General features: G+C 38.2%; 1 protein-coding gene across 2 annotated transcripts in view; it reads left to right on the top strand.

The window, feature by feature from the left end:
* The window catches only part of xkrx (XK related X-linked), a 35,096-nt gene that overhangs the window by 9,487 nt on the left and 3,742 nt on the right, over window positions 1–21,867 (top strand). For both annotated transcript variants that reach the window (XM_041797092.1, XM_041797093.1), the window contains exons 2-4: window positions 2,653–2,794; window positions 3,222–3,333; window positions 6,538–7,520. In XM_041797092.1, the coding sequence (XP_041653026.1) occupies window positions 7,165–7,520 (356 nt within the window). In that variant the 5' untranslated portion in view covers window positions 2,653–2,794; window positions 3,222–3,333; window positions 6,538–7,164. The remainder of the gene's footprint in view (window positions 1–2,652; window positions 2,795–3,221; window positions 3,334–6,537; window positions 7,521–21,867) is intronic.

Raw genomic sequence — 21,867 nt, 5'->3', positions numbered from 1 at the left:
CACACTTCTGGATACTAATGTGCACCTGAAAGTCTCATCTGATAGAGTTTCACACTCGTCCCCAAAGAGCTGGTATAAATTTCCGCTAAGCTCAGTCTTAGTCCAGTCACTCTTAGAATTGTTAAATATCTTAGTATTATGCCTGTATACCCAGCGTATAGCTCTGGTTATGTCATAAAAAATGGACAGTGACAACAGGCCAGAGCTTCTGCTGATGAAATGAAATTATTATTTTGACCTGGAGCTGTGGTTTGTGTGCAGGCCTGATCTCATTATGTCATTAGACAGACATCCAATCAGGCCCTGCCCTCTTCTGCTGAGTGGACTCATCCCAGACTGACCACAGCCCTGTGTCAGCTGATACACACACACAGTCACACATACACAAACACATGTACATTCAGCGTGCAAAAACAGCAGCAGCTGAGGACCGCACCCCCCATCTGCTTCTGCCTGCTCTCCACATTGCAAACATGTTCCAAAGACTCCAACTGCTGATTTTGCAATCTGGTTTACAATCAGAATGCTTCTTCTGCTTTCACATGTATGCATTGCTGGCACAGTTGAATGATTTATTAAACTAATATCTTCGTGAATTAACAGTCAGCTGAAGATAAGCCTAGCTTAGCATTAAGACTCAAAACAAGGCGACAGCTTGAGAGGCGAGGTCCAAAAGAAACTAGACATGTTATCCATTTCTCTTTCATATGTGCTAAAATGGTTGAAACAGGTACCAAGCTATAAGACAGGAACAATAGAAGCACTTTAAACAGTTAAATATCACAACAAAGAGAGAAGGTTTATTGTTATGTGGGGATTGCTCTTTTATTTGTAGGAGAGTGTTAAATGATGCTTTTAACACCCCAGCATTAAAAAGTCTACATGAAGAGACTTCATGAAGTAACTGAATCTGACTAAGATGCACTCCAGCACATAACTCCTGTAAAATCATCAGATTGTTTTGGATCTTCTGTTCAGACTAAAACAAGATAAAATGACTTCACACATTCTAAGTCTGCACAAAATTTAAAAAGCATGTGTGATAACATTGCTCAGTAAAGTGACAAAAATATGAAGTGCAACTAAACAGAATTAAAGCATGTGAGCCATCACTCACATTTTTTATTTTTATTTTAAAAGGTTGTCAGCATTAATACATTAAACATGATATATTAATGTACCACAATTGATGCTTTAATTCTTTGATCCCATTTTTTGTCGCTTTTTGCACACTTTTGTGTGCTGCACAATTAATTGAAAAATAATCAAAACTGACATTTAGAGCCTCTAACTGACAAACCTGCTGTGTCATTATTTCAATTTTTCCCTTGTAATTCTCTCTCTACTAATGTATCACCCCCTTAAAAACAAACTGCTGGCTGTGTAGTCATGTGATAGGTAGCCAGGTGTTTCAAGGCATGCAGCCTACTGGAAACCAGAGAGAAGAAGAAGTACTAGTCATGCAGTCATTCCCGTCCGGTCCATTAAATCTCAGACACAGAGCTGACTGTCGATGTGAGCAGCAAAGTTATTTTCTACTTTTATACAACAGTAAAAAAAAAACAACATACACTTTGTTAGCAAGAAATACAAGATGTTTATTTTTTCCTTTTCTTGGAAAATTTGACTTTTTACTAAAAAGATTTTCATTTCAGCTGATGTGCATTTTGATTTAAATGAACATTTTAAATTGATTGAAACACAATATATAACCATAAAATGTTAATCTGTGATAACCTACAAATATACTGCAGCCTCTCAGTTGTTTGTTTTAAAATTATACAAGTATTTTCAGAACAAACAGAGTAAGAGGTTGGGGTGGAATAATCATTCATTGATCATAATCGAGGTAAAAAGTTCAATTAATCAGGATTTTGATTTTTTCTATAATCGCTCAGCCCTAGCTCTTCTGCATATCCCACAAATGCATGTTTCTTACAAATGTGGCACCAGTTAAAAGGGAAATCATCAGGCTTTCCAGTGGTATAAGATTTATGGCCAAGAAGCATTATTACAACAAAGAAATAATCAACCAAACACAATTTGCCTTACTTTTTCTGCTAAGTTTATATAGGTCTCATTCTGAGTAATTAGAAGTAAAACTATTTTATATTCAAGTAATTAAACACTAATTTGATTATACTTTTAAATATTATGGTCCATTTTTACCAGGTTTTCTTCTGCTAAATACTATATTTTGCATAGATTTGTCCTCTGTGGTGTGTTTCTTTTGAATCTTTACTTTGCAGCAGAACTATTATATTGCTAGTAATTGCTGTCCAGCCTGGTTAGCTTTAGAGATGCTGCTAGGTGAATGTATTTCCCCCTTATGATGGTCCATTAGCTGTTCCCCCTGCTTCTAGTCTTCATGCTAAGCTAAGCCAACAAGGTGCTGGCCATGGCTTAATATTTAATGCACAGACATGAGTGAAAGTGATCCTCTGCTGAACTCTGGCTTGAAACCACTTTCTTTCTTCAGTTGTGGGCCTGTCCCCTCTAAAGAAACAAAGGCAGGGCTTTTGTAAAGAATTTCAAAGAGAGACAAATGAGTGTCTTCTCATGGGCCTGAATGGCTGGTATCATTGTGTTTAGGGCATGTCTGCTCCTACCTAATGATGTTTCCGTCTTCCATTTCCTCCCTCAACTCCACAGAGCAAACAGCTACCGCAGTCTGAAGTCACTCACCCACGCCACTGCTGCATCAAACTCATGCATTAGTAATGACCAGCATTCATATTCATATGACCTGCCAAAATGATGCCACAAGCTTGATCTGGAGGGGAGGGAAGGAGAGGTCAGTATGTTTCATGTTAGCTGTGTTGAAACTGTACCACATTTCAACTTCCTTTCTTTCTGTAGTCTAGTCAAAGAGGAAATAACTGCTTGGGTTAAAGGTCTTTCAAGAACAGATTTTACAGATTCCTGTAAAAACAGGATGGGGAGTATTTACAGTAATTTGTCAAGGTTAGGGAGTAGTTTTCATAGAAGTGTATGCCTCCAAAGTTTGTCATCTTTCTCATGCACCTTTGGAATAGATCACCTTTATTTGCTTAAAGTGGTTGGGAAAGCAAGCAGCTTTTTCCCACTCCCGCTGTGTAAATGTCATACGTCTAATAGGTATCTTAATCTAACTGTACTGTATTAGGGAGATGTCTGAGAAGGAGGAAAATTATAACCACTGATTCAGTCTGTGTCTATGTTCTGCACCTGTTTATGCCCAGGTTCCCATAACAAGGCCAAGTCTGCCCTGCTGGTGGAAACTAAAAATGGAAGTGCAGAGAATCTGATCCCTCTATGCTTGCCCTCTACACTGCTCCCATTAGGACAGATACTGTAAGTAATAAAACTACAGTGCATATGCTCAGACATAGCTCAAAGAGATTACATTTTAAAAAATATTGTTTTAGAGATCCTCATTTTTAAGAGAAAACTGCTTATTTTAAGACATACTAAGAAGTTGCAAGATCATACAGCTCTGGCCCCTCCTCTGCTTTTAGTTGTTGTTGTAGTAGTAGTAGTAGTAGTAGTAGAGTTAGTGGCAGTGTTGTGTTACTTAAAACCCCAATGAAATCTACATGCAATATAGGATATACAAGCTGCTCAAATGCACAAAGAAAATCAGTACATTTTATAATCTCTATTTCTTTATTCAAGGAACTGTTTGTTTACTATTTTGGAGTGGTTGTTTATTTTCCTTCCTTTTTTGCATAAAATGTAGAAGAGAAGATTTATACTTTCATGTGCACTTAAAATCAGGCCACAGCACCAGAAAACTAGCTTTTGTTAAAATCTTGGGAAGTCAAAAGATTAAAAATGAGGGATACACAATATTTTTTATTTATCCGTTTATTTGTCAGGGACAATACATAAGCATTGCTGCATTTAATTACAGTGCAACCGATGAAATGTATAAAAGACATGGCTAATTTGCAGTCCTTGTCCCTGGTTAAGCTTTTAAGAAATAACACATATGATACAACAGAATAAAATGGACATAAAAGACTAACAATGGCAGTAGACATAAATGAACAACCACAAAAAATGCATAAAAACAGCAGCAGCAAGACAAACAAACATGCAGCCACATACATAAAAGCTAACAGTAAGGCAGACATAAACATGCAGCCACATACATAAAAGCTAACAGTAAGGCAGACATAAATATGCAGATGAATGACAATGACTAAAATGACAGTTAAGAGAGTAGGTGAAGTAACTAAGAACAAAGATAAAAAGGAGTAAAATGTTAAAATGATACTGTCAGTCTGATATGAGTATCTGCAGATATTAGCTAAAAAGGCAAACATCAGTACTAGCATATATCAAAATTTTGGCTGATATCAAAGGACTGATTTTTTTAGTTATGTAAAACATATTTAAATATCCATATCGATATCAGTATCTGCTAAAATGAATCTATAAATATCGGCATGTCGGATATCGGCAAAAATCCAATATCATGCATCCCTATTAAAAATTGAATTATTGTAGCTGTTTACATGAGCTTTACCATGGAAAAATGACTGTTATGGACTATAAAGTAAATGAGGGTGTGGTAAAAATGTAAATGTTTGAGGTTCAGATGACTTCTGACTTGTCAACTGAGTTTTTTAAGTTGAAATGAGACATTAAGGAGCAGTGGTGGACTTATTTTATATCCCTGGGACGATGCGGTGGCTTAAACAAAATGTGCTGAAAGAGACAGTGAAGCATGAGATTAATGTCATTCTTCCAGAAATCAGTGTACTAAATATGGACCTTAATTAACTGTGATTCATTTATGAAGGCTGACAAACCTTAGAATAATGATACATCGAAACTTGAAAGTATTTTGCTCCAGTTTTAATCAATAAAGAGTCCTTACATTTTAGTCAAACCAATAGTTTTTTTAACTACTCCAATTAGCTGTACTGTAAAATCAATATAAACCAAAGTAACTAGTTACATTTACTTAGATTATTGTAAGTGAGTAGCATTTTGTGGTACTTGTACTTTTTTGAGTACATTTTGGAAATCAGTACTTTTACTTCTACTTAAGTAAGTTTTAACCAGAGTAACTGATCTTTACTTGAGTACAATACTCTTGTACTTTTTCCTCCTCCATTGACTACACAGTAGCACTTAGAGAATGATTCCACAACATATCCCAGAACAACTGCAAAAACTGGAGCATTGATATCTCTGGGTGAAACATTTCAGAGTTGACTTTAACTCTCAAAATGTAATTTTAACTCCATTCTGAGTGAAATGGTCTCCAGTGTTGGAGTGTTGACAGTGTTGATCCACCAGTGTTAGTTCAACTCTTGTAAGAGTCAACTGAGTTAAGCTCCGCACACTGCATTTCAAATCTGGGGGGATTATGGGCAGATTTTCCCATCATGCCCTTATGTGTTAAATTGGGTTGGATGTTGCCTGTTGTACAGTGACCCCCTGCTGGGATTACTTTGCTCATGATTGTAGTTGTTTTTGGTGTGTGACACATTTGCACCATGAGTGAAGTTATCCACTGAGTTAGGGTGTTAAATTTACCTGTACATGAGTTTAATTACAATTGTCAGTTTTGTTGTGTATTTAACTTTATTATAGAGGTGTGACTTTACCTAAAAATCCTGGTTGGAGATCGTATCTCCTGTTGTTCATGCCAATGAGGAAGCTCACATTTTATTGTACAACTTCTCAGTATCTACTCAGTACTTTAAGTAAACTTTGAATTTAAAACTTTGTGAAAACTCTACTTCTCCTTGAGTACAGTAGTCATGTACTTTTTTCACCTGTGATATAAACATAAAACACTGATATCAATGCACTACCAATGATTAACTACCTACAAATATACTGCAGCAAATATGGACACACCTTGAATGCTCTACCCAGACTCTTCTCATGTTTTTACTGTTAAAAAACGAACAGCGGAGGAATATCCTGGATTTTGATCGTCCAAGAGTCCAGCACTATTTTATAGTAGTTTGGGTCTCCATGATTAAAACTGAGCGTTTTAGACTTTTATCATGAAATATCTATTTTAGTTAGTCTTAATTTGTCTTCCTTATTGGGGAAAAAAAGTAGTTAACAGACATTTTAGTCATAGTTGAATAGTTGCCAAAGTTTTAATAAATCTGAGCTTTTTTTAAAAAGTAAAGGCACATTTCTGTGAAGTATTTGGATCATTATATTCTGGAGAATTGTGACTGATAGCCTGTTTTTGTGTATTTTACCTACATATTGCATTTAATCTTTCCTGCCATGGTTTTTGTGAATCAAGGGTTTATATTTAATTTAACAAAATATGCACATGTTAAGTCGTTTGTGTGAGTAATGGTTGCTTGCAAATCCCTTTCAGCATCAATCATAGCTTCAGCTGCATGTTTTATGCAAATATTTAGCATGGGGCATGCATGCCTTTTTCGCTCGTGCTGTTGTTTTAATGAGTTTCCTTTTTTTCACATCATTTAAACTCACTGTTTATTCTTCTGTGCATGCCTGGCCAGGGAATTTGTTGACGGTCAAACATTATCATTTATCTCTCTTAATTTGTAGGTCGCCGCCCATCATTTCCGGTTTCGCCCTGGTGTTTATGCGCCTGGCTTGACGCAGCAGCCACACTGACAGCATCAGAAAGACTGTCAACACGACCGACAAGCAACCACACAAGTATGCCGACAGGGAGATTCCCGGACCTCCCACCGCCGGCAGTCAGACTCGGAGCTGCAGGTGTGTTTCTGACGAGGAATAACAGGTTTGTTCAAACTTAAACTACAGATAGAACCTGAGTTTGGACGAGGATTGTTGACCGGCTTTGTGTTTTGACGGGAGACCATGACGGAGCTGAACTTGCCCTGTCCTCGCGCACACTGACGGTGCAGAAACGGCGCTGATAGCACTGCGGACAGTGAGGTGGTTTCCTCTGGATAAACAGGGTGGTAACGCCACGTACGACGACACACCAGACTGCGAAACGAAAGCCCCAGGAGCCACTTTGTGCCTGCTGGTTATGAAGTGGCGCACAATGTGAAGTCAGCGATGATTGACTTCGTGGAAAGTTGGCAGAGAAGACGCATGAAAGGGAACGTTTACAAAAAAAATGCTTTTGGAGCACCGTAAGACGGGACGACCTCAGTTCAGCGTTTAGTAACGTGCCTAATACAAATCAAACTTGATCAAACAATGTGCGAAGTGGCCATGGAGGAGCAGGAGAGGGAGATCTCGAACATAGACCCGCAGGAGTGCCCCACAGTGGCGGAGAATGGAGTCATGCTGGTGGTGAATCACGGCCGGGTCCGTGCCCCTCTCAGCGTAGTGCTGGCCACCGTGCTGTACCTCGCAGAGTTCATCAGCGCCGCCGTGCTGAGCAGCATGTACCACAAGACCGACGATGTCATCTGGATGGGCTTCACCATCACCTTCATGCTGGTGCCTGCCGTGCTCATCCAGCTGACGCTCACATTCATTCACAGGGACCTGGGCAGGGACCGGCCTCTCGTGCTCTTCCTGCACCTGCTGCTGCTCGGCCCAGTCATCAGGTAGGTGAGGGTCGGGGTGGTGCAGCACGAGGGCAAGGGGAGGGTTGGTATGGAAATGACAGTTTACGACAAAATTACAACAATCGGCATGCTATTTCATTAGAAAGTGTTACAAAACTACAGGATGTGCAATAGCATGAGCTAACACAAGGTAGTTTATTTCAAAGTAATGGAAAATTTATTAAGGAAAAGTTACATTTTCACTTTTCAGCATCATATCACTTCAGCAACGATGTGCATAATAGTACTTAATTTAACACATAGAAAGTGCATTTCATTTCTGAAAGGACAGGGCAGTTAAAATCCAGTACATTGCATGGACTTTCTGTGCTACATAGTTTGTAGTTTAAGCTTATTTCCACCTCTGTCACTAGTTTGAATTTTATGTATTCAGCATTTAAAACTATTTAACACTGAGTAACATGCAATAACAGAAATAGGCATACTGTGTAAGGGAAAACCACAATACAAAAAAATTGTTCTTATATTACATATTTGCTGGTTGCAGCCTCTCAATGTGAAGGTACAATGTTATATTTATAACAGGAAACTAAATATTTGCATAAGAAGCTGAAACACCATAGGGAATATTAGAAGCATTTCAGTTGTACTGCAGTGTTCAAGAAGAGGCAATGGATTGCAAATGATAGTGCTGCACAATTAATATAATTGCAAACACAATGTCTGGTATTAATATTGCATAATTGCATAAAAGATTGCAACTGTTTTTGTATGAAGTAGTACTTGAAAGGTTTGCAAAATGCCTGCAGATAGGCTTTTAAGTGTACAGTAGTGTCACTATTGTACTTTGTGGAAATACCTTTATTTAAAAAGGGGGAACTTATTGAAAATAAATTTTTAAAGCAATACTGTCAAATATTAAGGTTCTGCATTTTTATGCAACTTAATATTTGTATATGTTGAGCTTATAAATACACACTTTTAAAGCTATCCTTAATAACCAAGCAAGTAGACTCTTGGTACCATTTATGCATTATGTTGTAATTGAAAATTGCATTCTACACTATTACTAAATCATGCAGCAGTAGTGAAAGATATCTAATTTTAAATGATTAAAGGAAACATTTTGAAGTTCAGCCTACATTTAAGTGTTTTATATCAGTAGCCTTTCTGTCTCACCAGACATGCAACTCCCACTCCTTAGTGAGTCCAGTACTGTTCATGGAGTACATACCGATCATTTTTGTTGCATGCATGGAAGCCCTTTTTTTGCCCTTGATTAACATGCAGAAGGTTATCACTATATAAGATGTGGTAGAACCTTATCAATTCTGAACAAAACCTTTGTGCCAAGTGGCTCCAACATGAGAGTACAAAAAGAGTAGCAGAGAGAGCATCATATAGAAGTGGGAAAACATATGAAATACCGTAGGAGTAAGAGCACTACAGGTAAACTCACAATAAACAACAAAGAACCAGATTTAAATGGTTTAACTAAGCTGTGTTTTAGTTTTAAACGATTGTTGTTGAAGAAGTCAGAATGATGGAGCGAAGTGTGCAAATGTGAGGGGGTGGTGAGTTCCAGTATCTGGGAGCTTAGAAAAAGACCCTGGCACTCACTGTGCTGAGTTTGAAAGCTGGTGGTGCCAGGAGACCTGAGAATGAAAACCACAGGGAGTGAGAGGAGGACTTACAGACTGGAGCAGGCCTTTTAGATAAGACTTTAAATATTTGAAAAAAGCCTACTTTAGCCTTTGTCATTGTCTGGTCCAAAAGACAGAGCAAATACGGGAGATATAGTTTAACAAAAAAGTGAAAAGGTTTTATCACAAAAATATCAAAGGAATGTTTAATAGAAGAAATTAGATTTAAGCAAAACTAACAAGATCACTAAACTTAACCATGGTGAGGAGTGTACATAGATGTCACGTAGCTGAGAGCAGCTAGCAGCAGCCCAGCCAACCAGAGCTGCACTGAGAGCAGAGAGCTGACAGTTGCAGGGATTTAAGACCTGTCCGCCCCAAAATCTGTCGTTTCATCTTGTGTAGTGTGTCATGGTGAAGGATAATCAAAGACCTGTTTGAAACGCCTCACAACCTCCTGACAGAAAGTCTAGCTGTTTTGATTTTTGCCCTGCCTTCTTTGATTTGTTGCTGGCGTTGACCGGTGACAGCACAGAGCGCTCTACACATGCAACAGTCACAGATGTAAACAAACCAAATGGCAAAGCTAAAGAAGAATGATTTAGTCGCTGCTTTGAGGTGAAACTGTGAGACAGGAAAAGTTTGCCAAGTTCTTGGAACAACATCCCTGCCTTTATGCTTTGTCATTGAGAGATGAACACAACTGACAGAAAAAATGTATGTTGGAGTGGAAATAGCACTTCAGCTACCTGGTGAGTAACTGCCATTACCTGTAGTAACTTGCCAGTGCATCAGTTATTGTTCAGTCAAACACAGTATAGCACAGTAATGTTTGTTTACAGACTTCATTCTGGGTGTAGTCTGGCCCAGCCCCTCTTCCTTCTAACATCATTATATCCTTTGCAATGGCTGCTTATGTACCTCTGTATAGTCTGTTATGTCATTCAGGCAAGTCACGACACAAATTAATGGCTCTGTGATCTGCTAATTTGACATAGCAACTATCACAACAGACAAACAATTGTGTAGTTGTATCCAGCCTTTATACACCAGGGGGATTAGCCAGTTCCACCCAGGTGAGGCAAACGCTGTCCACCAGGAACCTGCAGTAGGAACAGACAAAGACAGACATGGGGGCAATACAGAACGGCAGGCCCTACTGGTTTTGTCACTTTGACAAAACTTTGACTTGTCTTTTTCCCTTTTCTATTTATTCTTCCTCTATTTTACAGACCACTAGCTCTATTGGTATTGAAATAGGCTTGTCTCCTCCCACCCAGCCTATCCAACTGGTTGAATCAGCTGGTCATCATTGAGTGTTTTGAAAATCATCAACTCAGCGCTTCTCAAAGACTTGAGGTGTTCTTACAGCAACAAAGAATATTTGCTACCATTTTTTTTGTTCTTAAAAATCTACATATTATCACACGCATGCATGAGAGAGATGTCCATTTATAAACTGAAATGTGTGATTTATTGAAATAAAAGAGGGAAAATGGTCATAGAGAAAATGATCATCTTACACAAAATAAACAGTACTGTGTAAGATGCAGTAATTCTGTTTACATCAAAAAGGAGTGGAAGTGCATACTGAATACCACACTTTCTCCATAATTCACTGATTGTTAATTATCCAGCTTCCCTATATACAAACCAGAATAATAGATATTTTTACATTATCCAAATCAGTGGCACATTTATATCAGTTATGAAATCTATATTAGGCTACTTATATATTCTTTTTTGTTGATATATACATACCTATACAAGTGCAATTATATACATAAATGCACTATTTGAGGTGCAGTGCTTCATGTTAAATTCAGCTTATTGCACTACTTTTAGCTTTTTATCTTTAGCTGCTTGTTGCAATATCATCCTGTACTCCTGCACTCTAGATCTTTGTTTCTCAAATGGTGGATCGGGACCCAAAAGTGGGTCGCAACTCTATTTTCAGTGGGTCGCCAATGTTTGCATGGAAAGAAAATAGTGGTTGAAAGTCCATGATATGCTTTTTATATTTAAGTATGTGTCTCTATGTCTTTGTTATGTCACCTTTGTGGATCCATTTCAAGTCCAAACAGAGTCTCTTTTTATTAGAAACGCTTGGTTTTGATTGAAATTTTTCAGAAATGTGGGTCCCAATTGATCGGTGAAGAGATGGTGGTGGGTCCTGACGTCATGTCAGTTGAGAACCAGTGCTCTAGAATGATCTTTACAAAACGCTATCAACAATACACCTTTATACTTGCAGCTAACTGCTATTTTTACAGAATATTGAGTGAAATTGAGTTGAGTGATGATATTTGAGCATCTTTATACAACATACTGCTCATGATTAGTGTAAAAATAGCAGAAACATATATAAACCTGCAAAATGAGGCAGGCAGGATGACCCCCTCCGCTGCCCCTAGCACCCAAATAGACTCATGCTGTAGGAGAACTGTAACCAAATATATGGAATCAAATTATTTATGTATGCTTCTGCAGGATTTGAAATCATCATGATCTCTCTGGCTGAAACATGTTCTCTTCTTCCTGCACTGACTGAGCGTTGCAGACTTGATTGTCATTAACTGAATCACACTCCAGATGGAGAGCCAGTCCTATGTGAGGAACAGGAGACGGAACATAACAACCTCACACATTATCATGAGTGAGGAGCATAGATTATCTTAGAATATAAATACATTTCCTTTAGACAAGCGCTTTTATTTTGAAACCCTCTGTTATGATGCCATCGTCTTCACTGGGTCACAGTTGAACCCCTGCCCCCCACCCTGTCTAGACTCTAAAACAAGCCCGTCGAATGACTCTGTGGAGCCTGCCCCCGCTTTAGTAACACATCCTCCACATTTAGGAAGTGGCTCAGTTGTATGACCTCATCTTCAGGATTATGACACCGAAAGGAACTCGTCCAGTCAGACTACTTGATCTCTCAGAAAGACGAGAGAGAAATAAAGGGTGGGAGAAATGGAAGACTTCTAGAAATGATGAGGTTCGGTTATTTCTTGGAAATCTTGGTTGAGAAAAAAACAAGTAGTTTATATTGAGCTGACTGTAAGGATTAGGTTTTAAGTTTGTACATGCCTGTCGTGATGTTTTTGTTGAGGGTGTTGTGTTTGAATGCAGCCAGTTTGCACTGCAACCTCAGTTGATCTCAGGTGAGAGACCTGTTTGACAAACTGTGACTCATGCAGGAAGATGAAGGCGGGGACTCGTGCTAATTCCTCTGAAATTCAAACGTGCACTCGAAACTCTCTCTGTGTTTCTGAACTTTGATACGTCGACAACAGCTTACCCTGAGGTGCTGCCCTGAATAAACGGTGCAATAAGAGTTTGATTTAAGGGCGTGTTTCTTTCACAAGGCAAGAAATTCAACTTTGTCTTACAGCTATGTTCAGGTTATGTGCTGCAGGAAGAATTCTTCACTTGTTAAGTGTCGCTAAAAGGCAGAAATAACCTGATTTTTGGCTCAGCTTTTGTTGCAGGTTAGAATACAGGAAATCCAGCTCATTTCAGAACATTTCGCAGATAAAAGAGAGAAGGATTTTGATTGTAAGATCTGTAAATAAAGATCTGTGAGAGCTCCAGATGAAACTCATGCAGCTTTTTGTTCTGCTGTTCAAAAGACGGGATGAGTTGTTATCGTCAATGCTGAGCTAACAGTTTTGATTTGAGTTTATCTGCTGTGCAATAGAGAACATAAAGCCAGATAAAACCCTTTTCAGAATACAGAAAGAAGGAGCGTTATCTCTTGTGACTAAGTTCTTTATAGGTCAGTATTTATTGATTGCATTACTGGATGAAAAAATAAATGCTTACTGGAAGAAAAATATGAAGATAAAACCAATAAAATGGCAGTGTGACTCACCGTGCCACTATTTTATGACACAACAAGGGTAATGTGAACAGAGGTTAAATGAAGAAGAAAAGAGCGGGATAATATGGACAGTAGTGAAAGGTTCAAAGGTGATTAAAGTGTGTATAAACACACTGAACCTACCTTTTTAGGAGCATTTTATCATCTTCAGTTAATCAGAAGCCATGATGTATCATTATACAATCACATGCATAAGTTTAAGGCATGTAGGGTGCTTAGGATTCATTGCAGGGCCTGGGTCGCTCTGCAGCGGAGGTCAAGCTGAACTGCATTTCTTTTGTCAGGACCTTTTCACACACATGGTTACACACTCAAAAACCCAGGGTTGTTTTCAGGACCTTGGGACATCCACAGCATGACCAGGGGCTCGTGGCAACCCTACAAACCTGCCAGAACAGTACCCTAGGCAAGTGTTTCCCTACCATTTTTCTTTGGCGCCCCCCTTACATGTACCTAAGTAAAGCAAGCCCTCCCCAGGACCAAAGAGAGAAGAAAAAGTGATACACTGCCATCAAAAATCAACACAGATTTTAATTGTTTCACTGATAAACCCCTAAAAAGACCTATGCATGCTTTTCTTATCAAAAGACCTTTGTATAAACTACTTTATCCTTTATCTACTGCCATAGCACCGACGCTATGTTTAATATGTCGTAATATGTAGTATTATTACCATAACTCCGTCAAAGTTTGTCTGATCAGAAAAACTCCAATGGTGCTGGAAAGCTGGGAATTGTGAGCGTGCGCATATATATGACTCATTATGGTACTTGCAACCATATGATGTGGGCATTCATAGCAAAACATCAGTTTTGTATTGTTCTTCTTTTAAACTGCTGACAATTCCATATAATGTGCAATAATCATTAACCAGATGTTGAAAAGTCAAGTTCAAGTACTCCTGTGAAAAAAGGGACCAAAGCTCTCAGACTTACACCCATAATAACAAAATATGTCCAAATCACCATTTTAAACTCAGCAGTTAAAGGGTTAATAACTGTTTATCATGGTTTTGTCAATATGTCCAAATCTAATTTTGGCAGCCGCAAAGCAGAAAAAGCCTTGCACCTTCCTTAAGATCTTTGGTGCCCCGCCTGGAGGGTCTCACACCCCAGGTTGGTAACCACTGCCCTGGGCCATGCTCATTCCCCACATCCACCCCTTACTCCACCTTAAAGGTGTGGACTTGATTTTTTTCAACAGATTACTTTCCTATGCCTGTGGTAATATCCAAGGACATCCAGACTAGGACTGGGATTGTTGCCCTCGAAGTTCTGCACAGTATTGTTTGTTTATTAATTACTGCTCACCGTATAAAATGCTCAATCATGATATTAATGTAGCATTGTGTATTGTGTTTTACTTTATCGTAGCATATAGTTACTTCCCCTGGGGTTCCCCACCATAATCAGGACAATCTAACTTGTAAAAAGAAATCAATGTGCTGGATCTTTCCTTTAGTGCAGCATTGCCCCATGCAGATTCACAGTTCCCACAGTTAACAGGACCAAGGTCAGGTCAAACACAGCTCTATAATTATCTGTTTGGACATTGGAGATAAAGCCCCACATGTCGATGACCACCTGCAGCTTCACAGTCTATTTCAGTCTGTAGTGAATATGGTAGTGGAGCTACACTTCAGTCAGTTTACAGAAGGCAGAGGGGAGATTTTTATCACATAACTTAATTAACTTGATTGATTTGGCTGATACAATATTTGATAGTTTAGGCTCCAAAGTCACAGCAGGGGAAGGGATTTATCCACACAATTTTAATTTAGCTCAAAAGAAAATGGGACTAGTAGACTTTTTTATTTGTGCATATGGACAGAAATAAATCCTTAGAGAGTACCACTGCAGTGCTCCTTACAGCATGTTAAAGTGCGTTTTTGCACGTTCATGGAGCACGTTCTGAACACATAGGAGGAAAACCTGTGTTTTCAAAAATACCCTCCTATGTGTGGATAAGGCCTTATTTCAACAGTCTTATTGTCTCAGTCTCAAGCTCTACCCTGAACAATAAACCATCTTCGATGACCTCATGCATCCAGCATGAATGAGTGACTCTGAAGGCTCAATGACAAATAAAGAGTCATGGGACACCTTTTCCTGACCGCCTGAAAACAAACATCTTCACTACTAGTTCATATCAGTGCTCTTGCATTTCAAAAAAGTCCAACAGAAAACAACAATGTTGAGTTTGTAGGTGCGGTAACCTTCCTAGCTGATCTCTCTGCTGTCCCCATGATTTATCTGTATTTTTTGGTAGGGGGAGGGTAGTACAGCAACATTTTACATGTCCACAATCTCACAATGAGCTGTTGGAAAGGAAAGATTGCAAATATGTGAACTGACCTTAAGGGTAAATTTCCATCACCATCATTTTGCACTTAACTGTTTGACATTTCAACAGCCTTGAGGCATTCACTCACTAAGCAGGAAATTCTGTGAGTGTCGAGATAAGATTCGACCACTGTTACTTATTTTGTCCACTACTAAGCATTGACAAATTTAATCTAGTTTTAAAAACATTTAGCTTAATATGTCTTGGTCACTTTAAAAAAAAGAGAAACCAAATATGCATTCAGAGATTTTTCTTTTATCTTATGTACTAAAGTTTGGTTTCGTTAAGATTATTCGACTATTTGTTTTTATCTTATATCTCAAATATTAATGTTGGTATCTCATATATTAATCCTGTCCCCCCAAGTCTATAATGAAAGATCTATAGCTTTTGAAGGCGTAGCATAGAATTACACATTTGTCGTGTTTCTTTACTCCTGGGAAAAGCTTTGCAGAATCTGTTGAATGGCCTCAAGTGATGTCACTTGAGTCGATAGTTAGTGATGAGACTTAGGCCAACAAATGACTCGACTCGTGGTTACATCTGCAGCTACTTATGTAATAATAATAATGGCCTGTATTTATAGAGTACGTTTCAAAATCAAAGTTAGAAAGTGATTCATGAGGACAGCCAAATGAAAAAGGCAGGCCAACAAATAACAGACAACAGCAAACGTTAAGAAATAAAGGCTGGTATTTTATGGCACTGAGCAAGTGTATGGGCATTTCTTCTTCTTGAAAAGAAAACATAAATCTAATAGACAGGAAATTCGCTGAAAATAACTGATAATGGCTGCTCAGTGTTGGATTTTTGTAGATACCTGGTATTCTGATATTTACAAATTCATTTTTGCCAATGCAGATACTGGTTTTAAAAGGTAATTTAGACCTCAAACTTCACTCCTTAAAATACTCTTTTAAAGTTTAAGGAATGAGAATGAAAATGAAAAGCACTTCTGTAGACATAGGTCCTGCCTAAAAATCCACAAACTTATTCTTAAATATAGCAGATATTTACTGCCGATGCATCAGCTGTAATCATTGGCAGAAATGTTCGTATCTGCCAATGCCGATAATCAACTTTTAAAGCTAATATCGGCCCATACCAATGTTATACTAATAATATCATGAATCTCTATCACGAAAGATGTAAAAATCTTTTCTTGGACACAGCTTTGGATCAGTGAGTGGAGCAGGCGCCCATGAACAGAGGCTGTAGTCACTCACAGGTCGCGGGATCTATTCCCAGTCTTGGCTCTGTTTGTTGCATTTCCCCACTCTCTCTCCATGTTTCCTGTCACTCTTCAGCTGTCCTATCAAAATAAAAAGAGGAGAAAAGCCCCAAAAATAATCCAAAAGAAAGATGTAAAATCTTTTAAAAATTCAAACTAGATGTTCTATTTGTAGCCTTTGACTTATTCTCCTCATAGAGTTGAGGTGAGTTTCCCTCTGGACCAGAAGGCAAGGCAATGTGATTTATGGTGCACCATTCATTGATAATGTGATTCGAAGTGCTTTACAGAGCCAAAAACAAGACATTTAAAGCATCAGAAGCTATGACACAAAGTAAAAGTGAGAAATTAAAATTTCTGGGAATGCAGCCGTAAATAAAAAATATTTTATATCTGTTTTAAAGGAGCTAACAGATGCAGGAAGCCACGGGTTCTCTAGTTGTTTTTCAACAGATGATGAGTGTACAAACTCGAACGCCCTCCACCGAGTTTATTTTACTCTGTTTTCACCAGACAACACCTGCTGGTTGTTATCTTGAGAATCTGAATCTTTGAATCGTTTTAGTTCAGTATCTTGAGCTTTATAATCTGCTTTATTGGCCAAGTATGCAACAAGGATTTTGACTTTGATTAGCTTTGCTCTCAGTGTACATGAATGAGACATTAAATAAAAAGAAAATAAAATGAAAAATGTATAAAGAATTAAGATTTAAAATGTGCACAAGCCCTTGTAGGTATTATTCCTAGTATATACAGGTCTGCACATTGATAGTATGGTTGGAAGATGAGAAAAGGGTGTAAAGATGCTGACTAGACATGATCAGAGTATAAAACATGCAAGAATGTGGGCAGATTAATATGAAGATAATTTAAGATAGTTGATAAGTGCTGATGTGCATATGAGGTGAGGCATTTTAACACAGAGAGCCTCCTTACAGCTTTAGAGTTACAGTGAATAGATTAATTACTTCCAGCATTTGAGCACGGTAAACAAATTAAACTAGTTATCTGTGCAAATATGTATATGAGGTAAGGCATTTTACCACAACTAGTTTAGCAACTCTGTTTTGCCCACAATGAAGAGATCTCAAGAAAACAGCTGCTAGCATGGGAAACCAGCACAGTTGTCTCAAGACAAAGAGATAAAAACAATCAGATCCTGGGGAAACATTTACAGATTGATGTCAGAGTTAAATCAAGTAAAATAAGATGGATGTGTGCTTCTGTAGATGTTCTGTAGTCCATCACTTGATCCAAATAATTGACAGCAGATGTTAGGATGTTTCAGCCTGGGCAGATAACATCCATGCAGACGTTACCATCCATACTGTCATGGTGCTAGCGTGGCTGAAATGGTCCAGCACTGTTCCACTTTGGCATCTGTTATCTTTCTCCACTGCTTGCCTTTTTATGATCCTGAACACGTCTTTCCTCCGCCTAAGAATGCTTTTATGGTGCCAGTAATTTCAAACAGCCAGACCCATGGAGAACCTTTATAATGCCATGCATGTGCCGGCTTCTTTTTCTGTGTTTTTGTCTGTAAAACTGAGCTTAGATGAATGTAATGTTTTTAATGTGACGGTTAATCCAGGATGTAAATACCAAGACTGCTGTTGCTGAACATTTCATCCTGTTCTTGTTCTGTCTTCTGTTTTATTTTAAGCTCTTCTTATTGCACGCCATGCCTTTGTAAACAAATCACCTCTGCTGCTTCTGTGCTCCGATGGGAGGCTTCCTGTGTGACTCAGGGATGTGTAATTGCTGATCTTGTTGCATTGCACTCATGTCCTTTAGTTCAAACCCCATAGTCTTTCACCCTGAAGAGTTCCTTTAATATTCTAATGCATTTGCCCCTAAGGACAAAAAATGTCCGTGTCTCAAAAACTGCTGTAAAAATAATTTTTACTTATCCACTTTAAAGAGTCAGCCTTTTAAAGCTACTTCTGCCTGAAATTTACATACTAAATATATTTTTATAATTTTGAGGTTTTTAACCTTTTAATGCCAGTATGTTTATATAACTCCAAAATATAACTTTTTATAAAAAAGAAAACAAAAAAAAATGTAAATTAGTTCCATGAAAAACATTTCAAGGAGTATTTGATTATTATTATCATCAGGCCCTGAGATGTGTCGATGATTGCCAGCAACACTGATTTAGATGTATTGGGTGTTTTTTTTTTTTTTGTTTTGTTTTATTTGGTTTTTTGGAGTTTGATTGTTTTTTTTGCAGTGTCCCAAAAAAACCTCACACTTGTCCCAACAACAAAAAATGGCCACTTTCCAAAAACTGCTGTAAAAATAACATATATTAATGTTTTTTTCCACTTTACATAAGTCAGTCTTTTAAAACTAATTCAGCCTGAAATGCACATCAGACATTTGTTATAGTTATTGAGGTTTTTATTATCCGCATCCCAAAAACTGCTAAAAAAAAATAATATATATTAACCCTTTAACACCTGAGTTTCTGGACTCTGTTTCTTATTTTAACCATAAAAGGCCCAGAAAATGTCCTGTGAGTTAGTGCTTTTGCCCATTTTTCCACAATACTTTAAAAATACTTTTAATAAATGGTAGTTATTTAAATTTTGCATCATGTTAAAAGTGTTTTAACAGTTTGAAATGAAGAACTACAAAAAAGGGGGAATTTTATGCTAGATTTAAAATGAGAAAAGGTGAAATTATGGTAATAATCACATATTGGCTGTGAAACACAATTTCTCAGTTTTCAGAAACTGTTTGAATTTTTCCGATAACACAAACAGTCGTGTTGGTATTTTTTTCCACTTTGATTGAGTCAGTCTTTAAGAACTACTCCAGTCTGAAATATACATATCAAATATTGATTGAATTTTCAGGGTTTTTAACACTTTACAGGCCAGTATGTTTACACAACTCCACTGTTTTAATTGAAAAAAATATATGATAATTTCCATAAAATACATTTTAAGTAGAATTTAATCATTATTATTATTATTATTATTATTATTATTACTATCAATATTATGAGGCCCTGAGATGGGTCATAGATTGGCAGCAACATTGATTTTGATGCTTTTTTTTTTTTTTGCAATGTCATATTAAAAACAAACTCACACTTGTAGTCCTAACACCAAAAAATGCCAGCTTCCTAAAATGTATTTTCTACACTTTAAACAAGTCCATTTTTTAAAACTACTTCAGCCTGAAATGTACATATCAAATATAATTCATATTTTGGTGATTTGAACCCTTAAAGGCCACTGTTTTTAATAGAGAAAAATCACAAAAACAAATGAAATACACACACATACACACAACACTTTGTTTTACACACACACACCATTATTGAACGTCAATAGTAACACACACTTATCATTTCAGTGGTAAGGCAGCCTTGCAGAAAACAACAACTGTGAAATTTTGCGTCAGGCTTTGAATGGGAAAAAGTTGCGCCATCTGGTGGGCAAATATAAAAATTAAAATTGAAAGCTGGTAGTCCAAAATGAAATCTTAATGTAAAGGAATACATTTGTTTACGTTAAGATAAATCTGGGATCAAGTTTGGCATTTTCAGTAGTTTTCAATGGGACATTTTTTGTCGTTAGGAGCAAATGTGTCAGTTTTTGTGTAGCTTAGCCAATGTAGACTAATTTAAGGAACTGAGCTGATGATTCTAAAAAACATTTTATAAAGGAATATCCTCTGGCAAATTTGGGCTATATTCATTCAACACAGCCAAAATGGCTGGAATCTCTTAAGGGTTAAATGTAACAACAGTTTTACATTGAGAGACTTGTCTTATTTCTGGAGTCAACCAGGGAAAACAGCCCAACCATTTCCACACAGAAAATATGCAAACTCTGAGTAAGGGGTCAGGTTCTCTTCCTCAGGATGGGCCTTGTCTTGACTTGTCTTCTTCAGCCTCTCATCCTGATCCTGAAGCAGCGACAGTCGCTCTATAATTACTCCATCAGTTTGGACTAGCCTGAGCATGCAGCGCTGCTTGTTTTGAGTCTCTTTGTATTTGACAGACTCCTCAGTCTGCCTGCGAGCATGATAAGCCTGATGGTGCAATCCTGAGTGACCAAAACAAGCTGATCCTGCTAAAGAGCTATCAGAAGAATTTCCTTTCTCTCTGCTGTCCTTCACTCAGAGTATCACAGCTGTCTCTTGACTTCTTATTTTGAAGGCATGTCCTCTTCTTTCCTGTGTTGTTTCTTGCACCATACTGTGAGGGAGCAGATTGCATGTTTAGACTGCAAATACAGAGCAGAAGCCTCTGTGTTTCCTCTTATAAATCCATAAGAGGCCGCCTAGGAAGCCGGCGTATCGATTCTCTCGGCTAATGCACTCGTCAGTGCTGCTTTTTCCTTTCCCCTAAGTGAAATTCAGTCTGACTCTCTGTGTCTTCACAGAATCCTAAGTGCACGCTGGCTTAGGTTTGTACTGCCGGCTCAGCCCGCTGCACTGCCAGATTTCCAGGGAAACGATGTCAGTAAATCAAGTTTTTGTGCTCTAACTGGTACTGTAGACTAAAGCTAAGTGTCCTCATACGCCCATGGCAGGAGTAAATATAGTATGAGCTGGTTTGGAGATAAGAGTAATGACAACATTTCCCCTGCCAGGCTCAAACGTTTGGGTCAGACACAGTTCAGGGGCATGTGTGGACGCCTGGCTCTGTGCCCTACTAGTGCACATTTTCCCCGCCAGAAGCAGCTGAAGCAACAGACTCTGAAAATGTCCTACTGCTGCTGACTACTGAGTGTCAGAGGGGCTAGTAGTCCAGCAGTGAGGGAGTGGGGTTATGTGGGAGGCTCGTTTTGAAGTCCAAAGTTGGAGATTTTGGAGGAAAAGTCAACATTCCAGCGCAGTGATGAGAGATTTAGAGCTAGGGTGGGAATCCTCAGAGAGGGGCAGGTTGAGCACAGATGTGCAGCACTGTGGGTCATTTCACAAACATCTTTCAGGGATTAGAAATCTTGCACTTCCAGTTCAGTTGGATCTTGTTGGAACTTGATTATTTGTGTCTGAAATTATTTAAGTGTGCTTTTGTTTCATTTTGGCTTCCAGTCAGGAAATATTCCAGGGTAGAAATGCATGCATTTGCCATACATCCTGTGTTTTTTGGTTAAAGTTTAAGATACTTTCCTGAGTGTAAGCAGCCACCTCTCACATGCCACCGCCTTACAGTGGAAAAACATGTTTCCGTCTACATAAATAGTGTTTGTATCGTTGCCTGAGATGGAACACAGGGAGCATTTACCTTGCAAACATTAAGGGAACCACACCCAGAGATTCTCA

The sequence above is a fragment of the Cheilinus undulatus genome, linkage group 10 (genome assembly GCF_018320785.1).
Source record: "Cheilinus undulatus linkage group 10, ASM1832078v1, whole genome shotgun sequence".
Taxonomy (NCBI): domain Eukaryota; kingdom Metazoa; phylum Chordata; class Actinopteri; order Labriformes; family Labridae; genus Cheilinus; species Cheilinus undulatus.
This window is presented reverse-complemented; position numbering and strand designations above follow the sequence as displayed.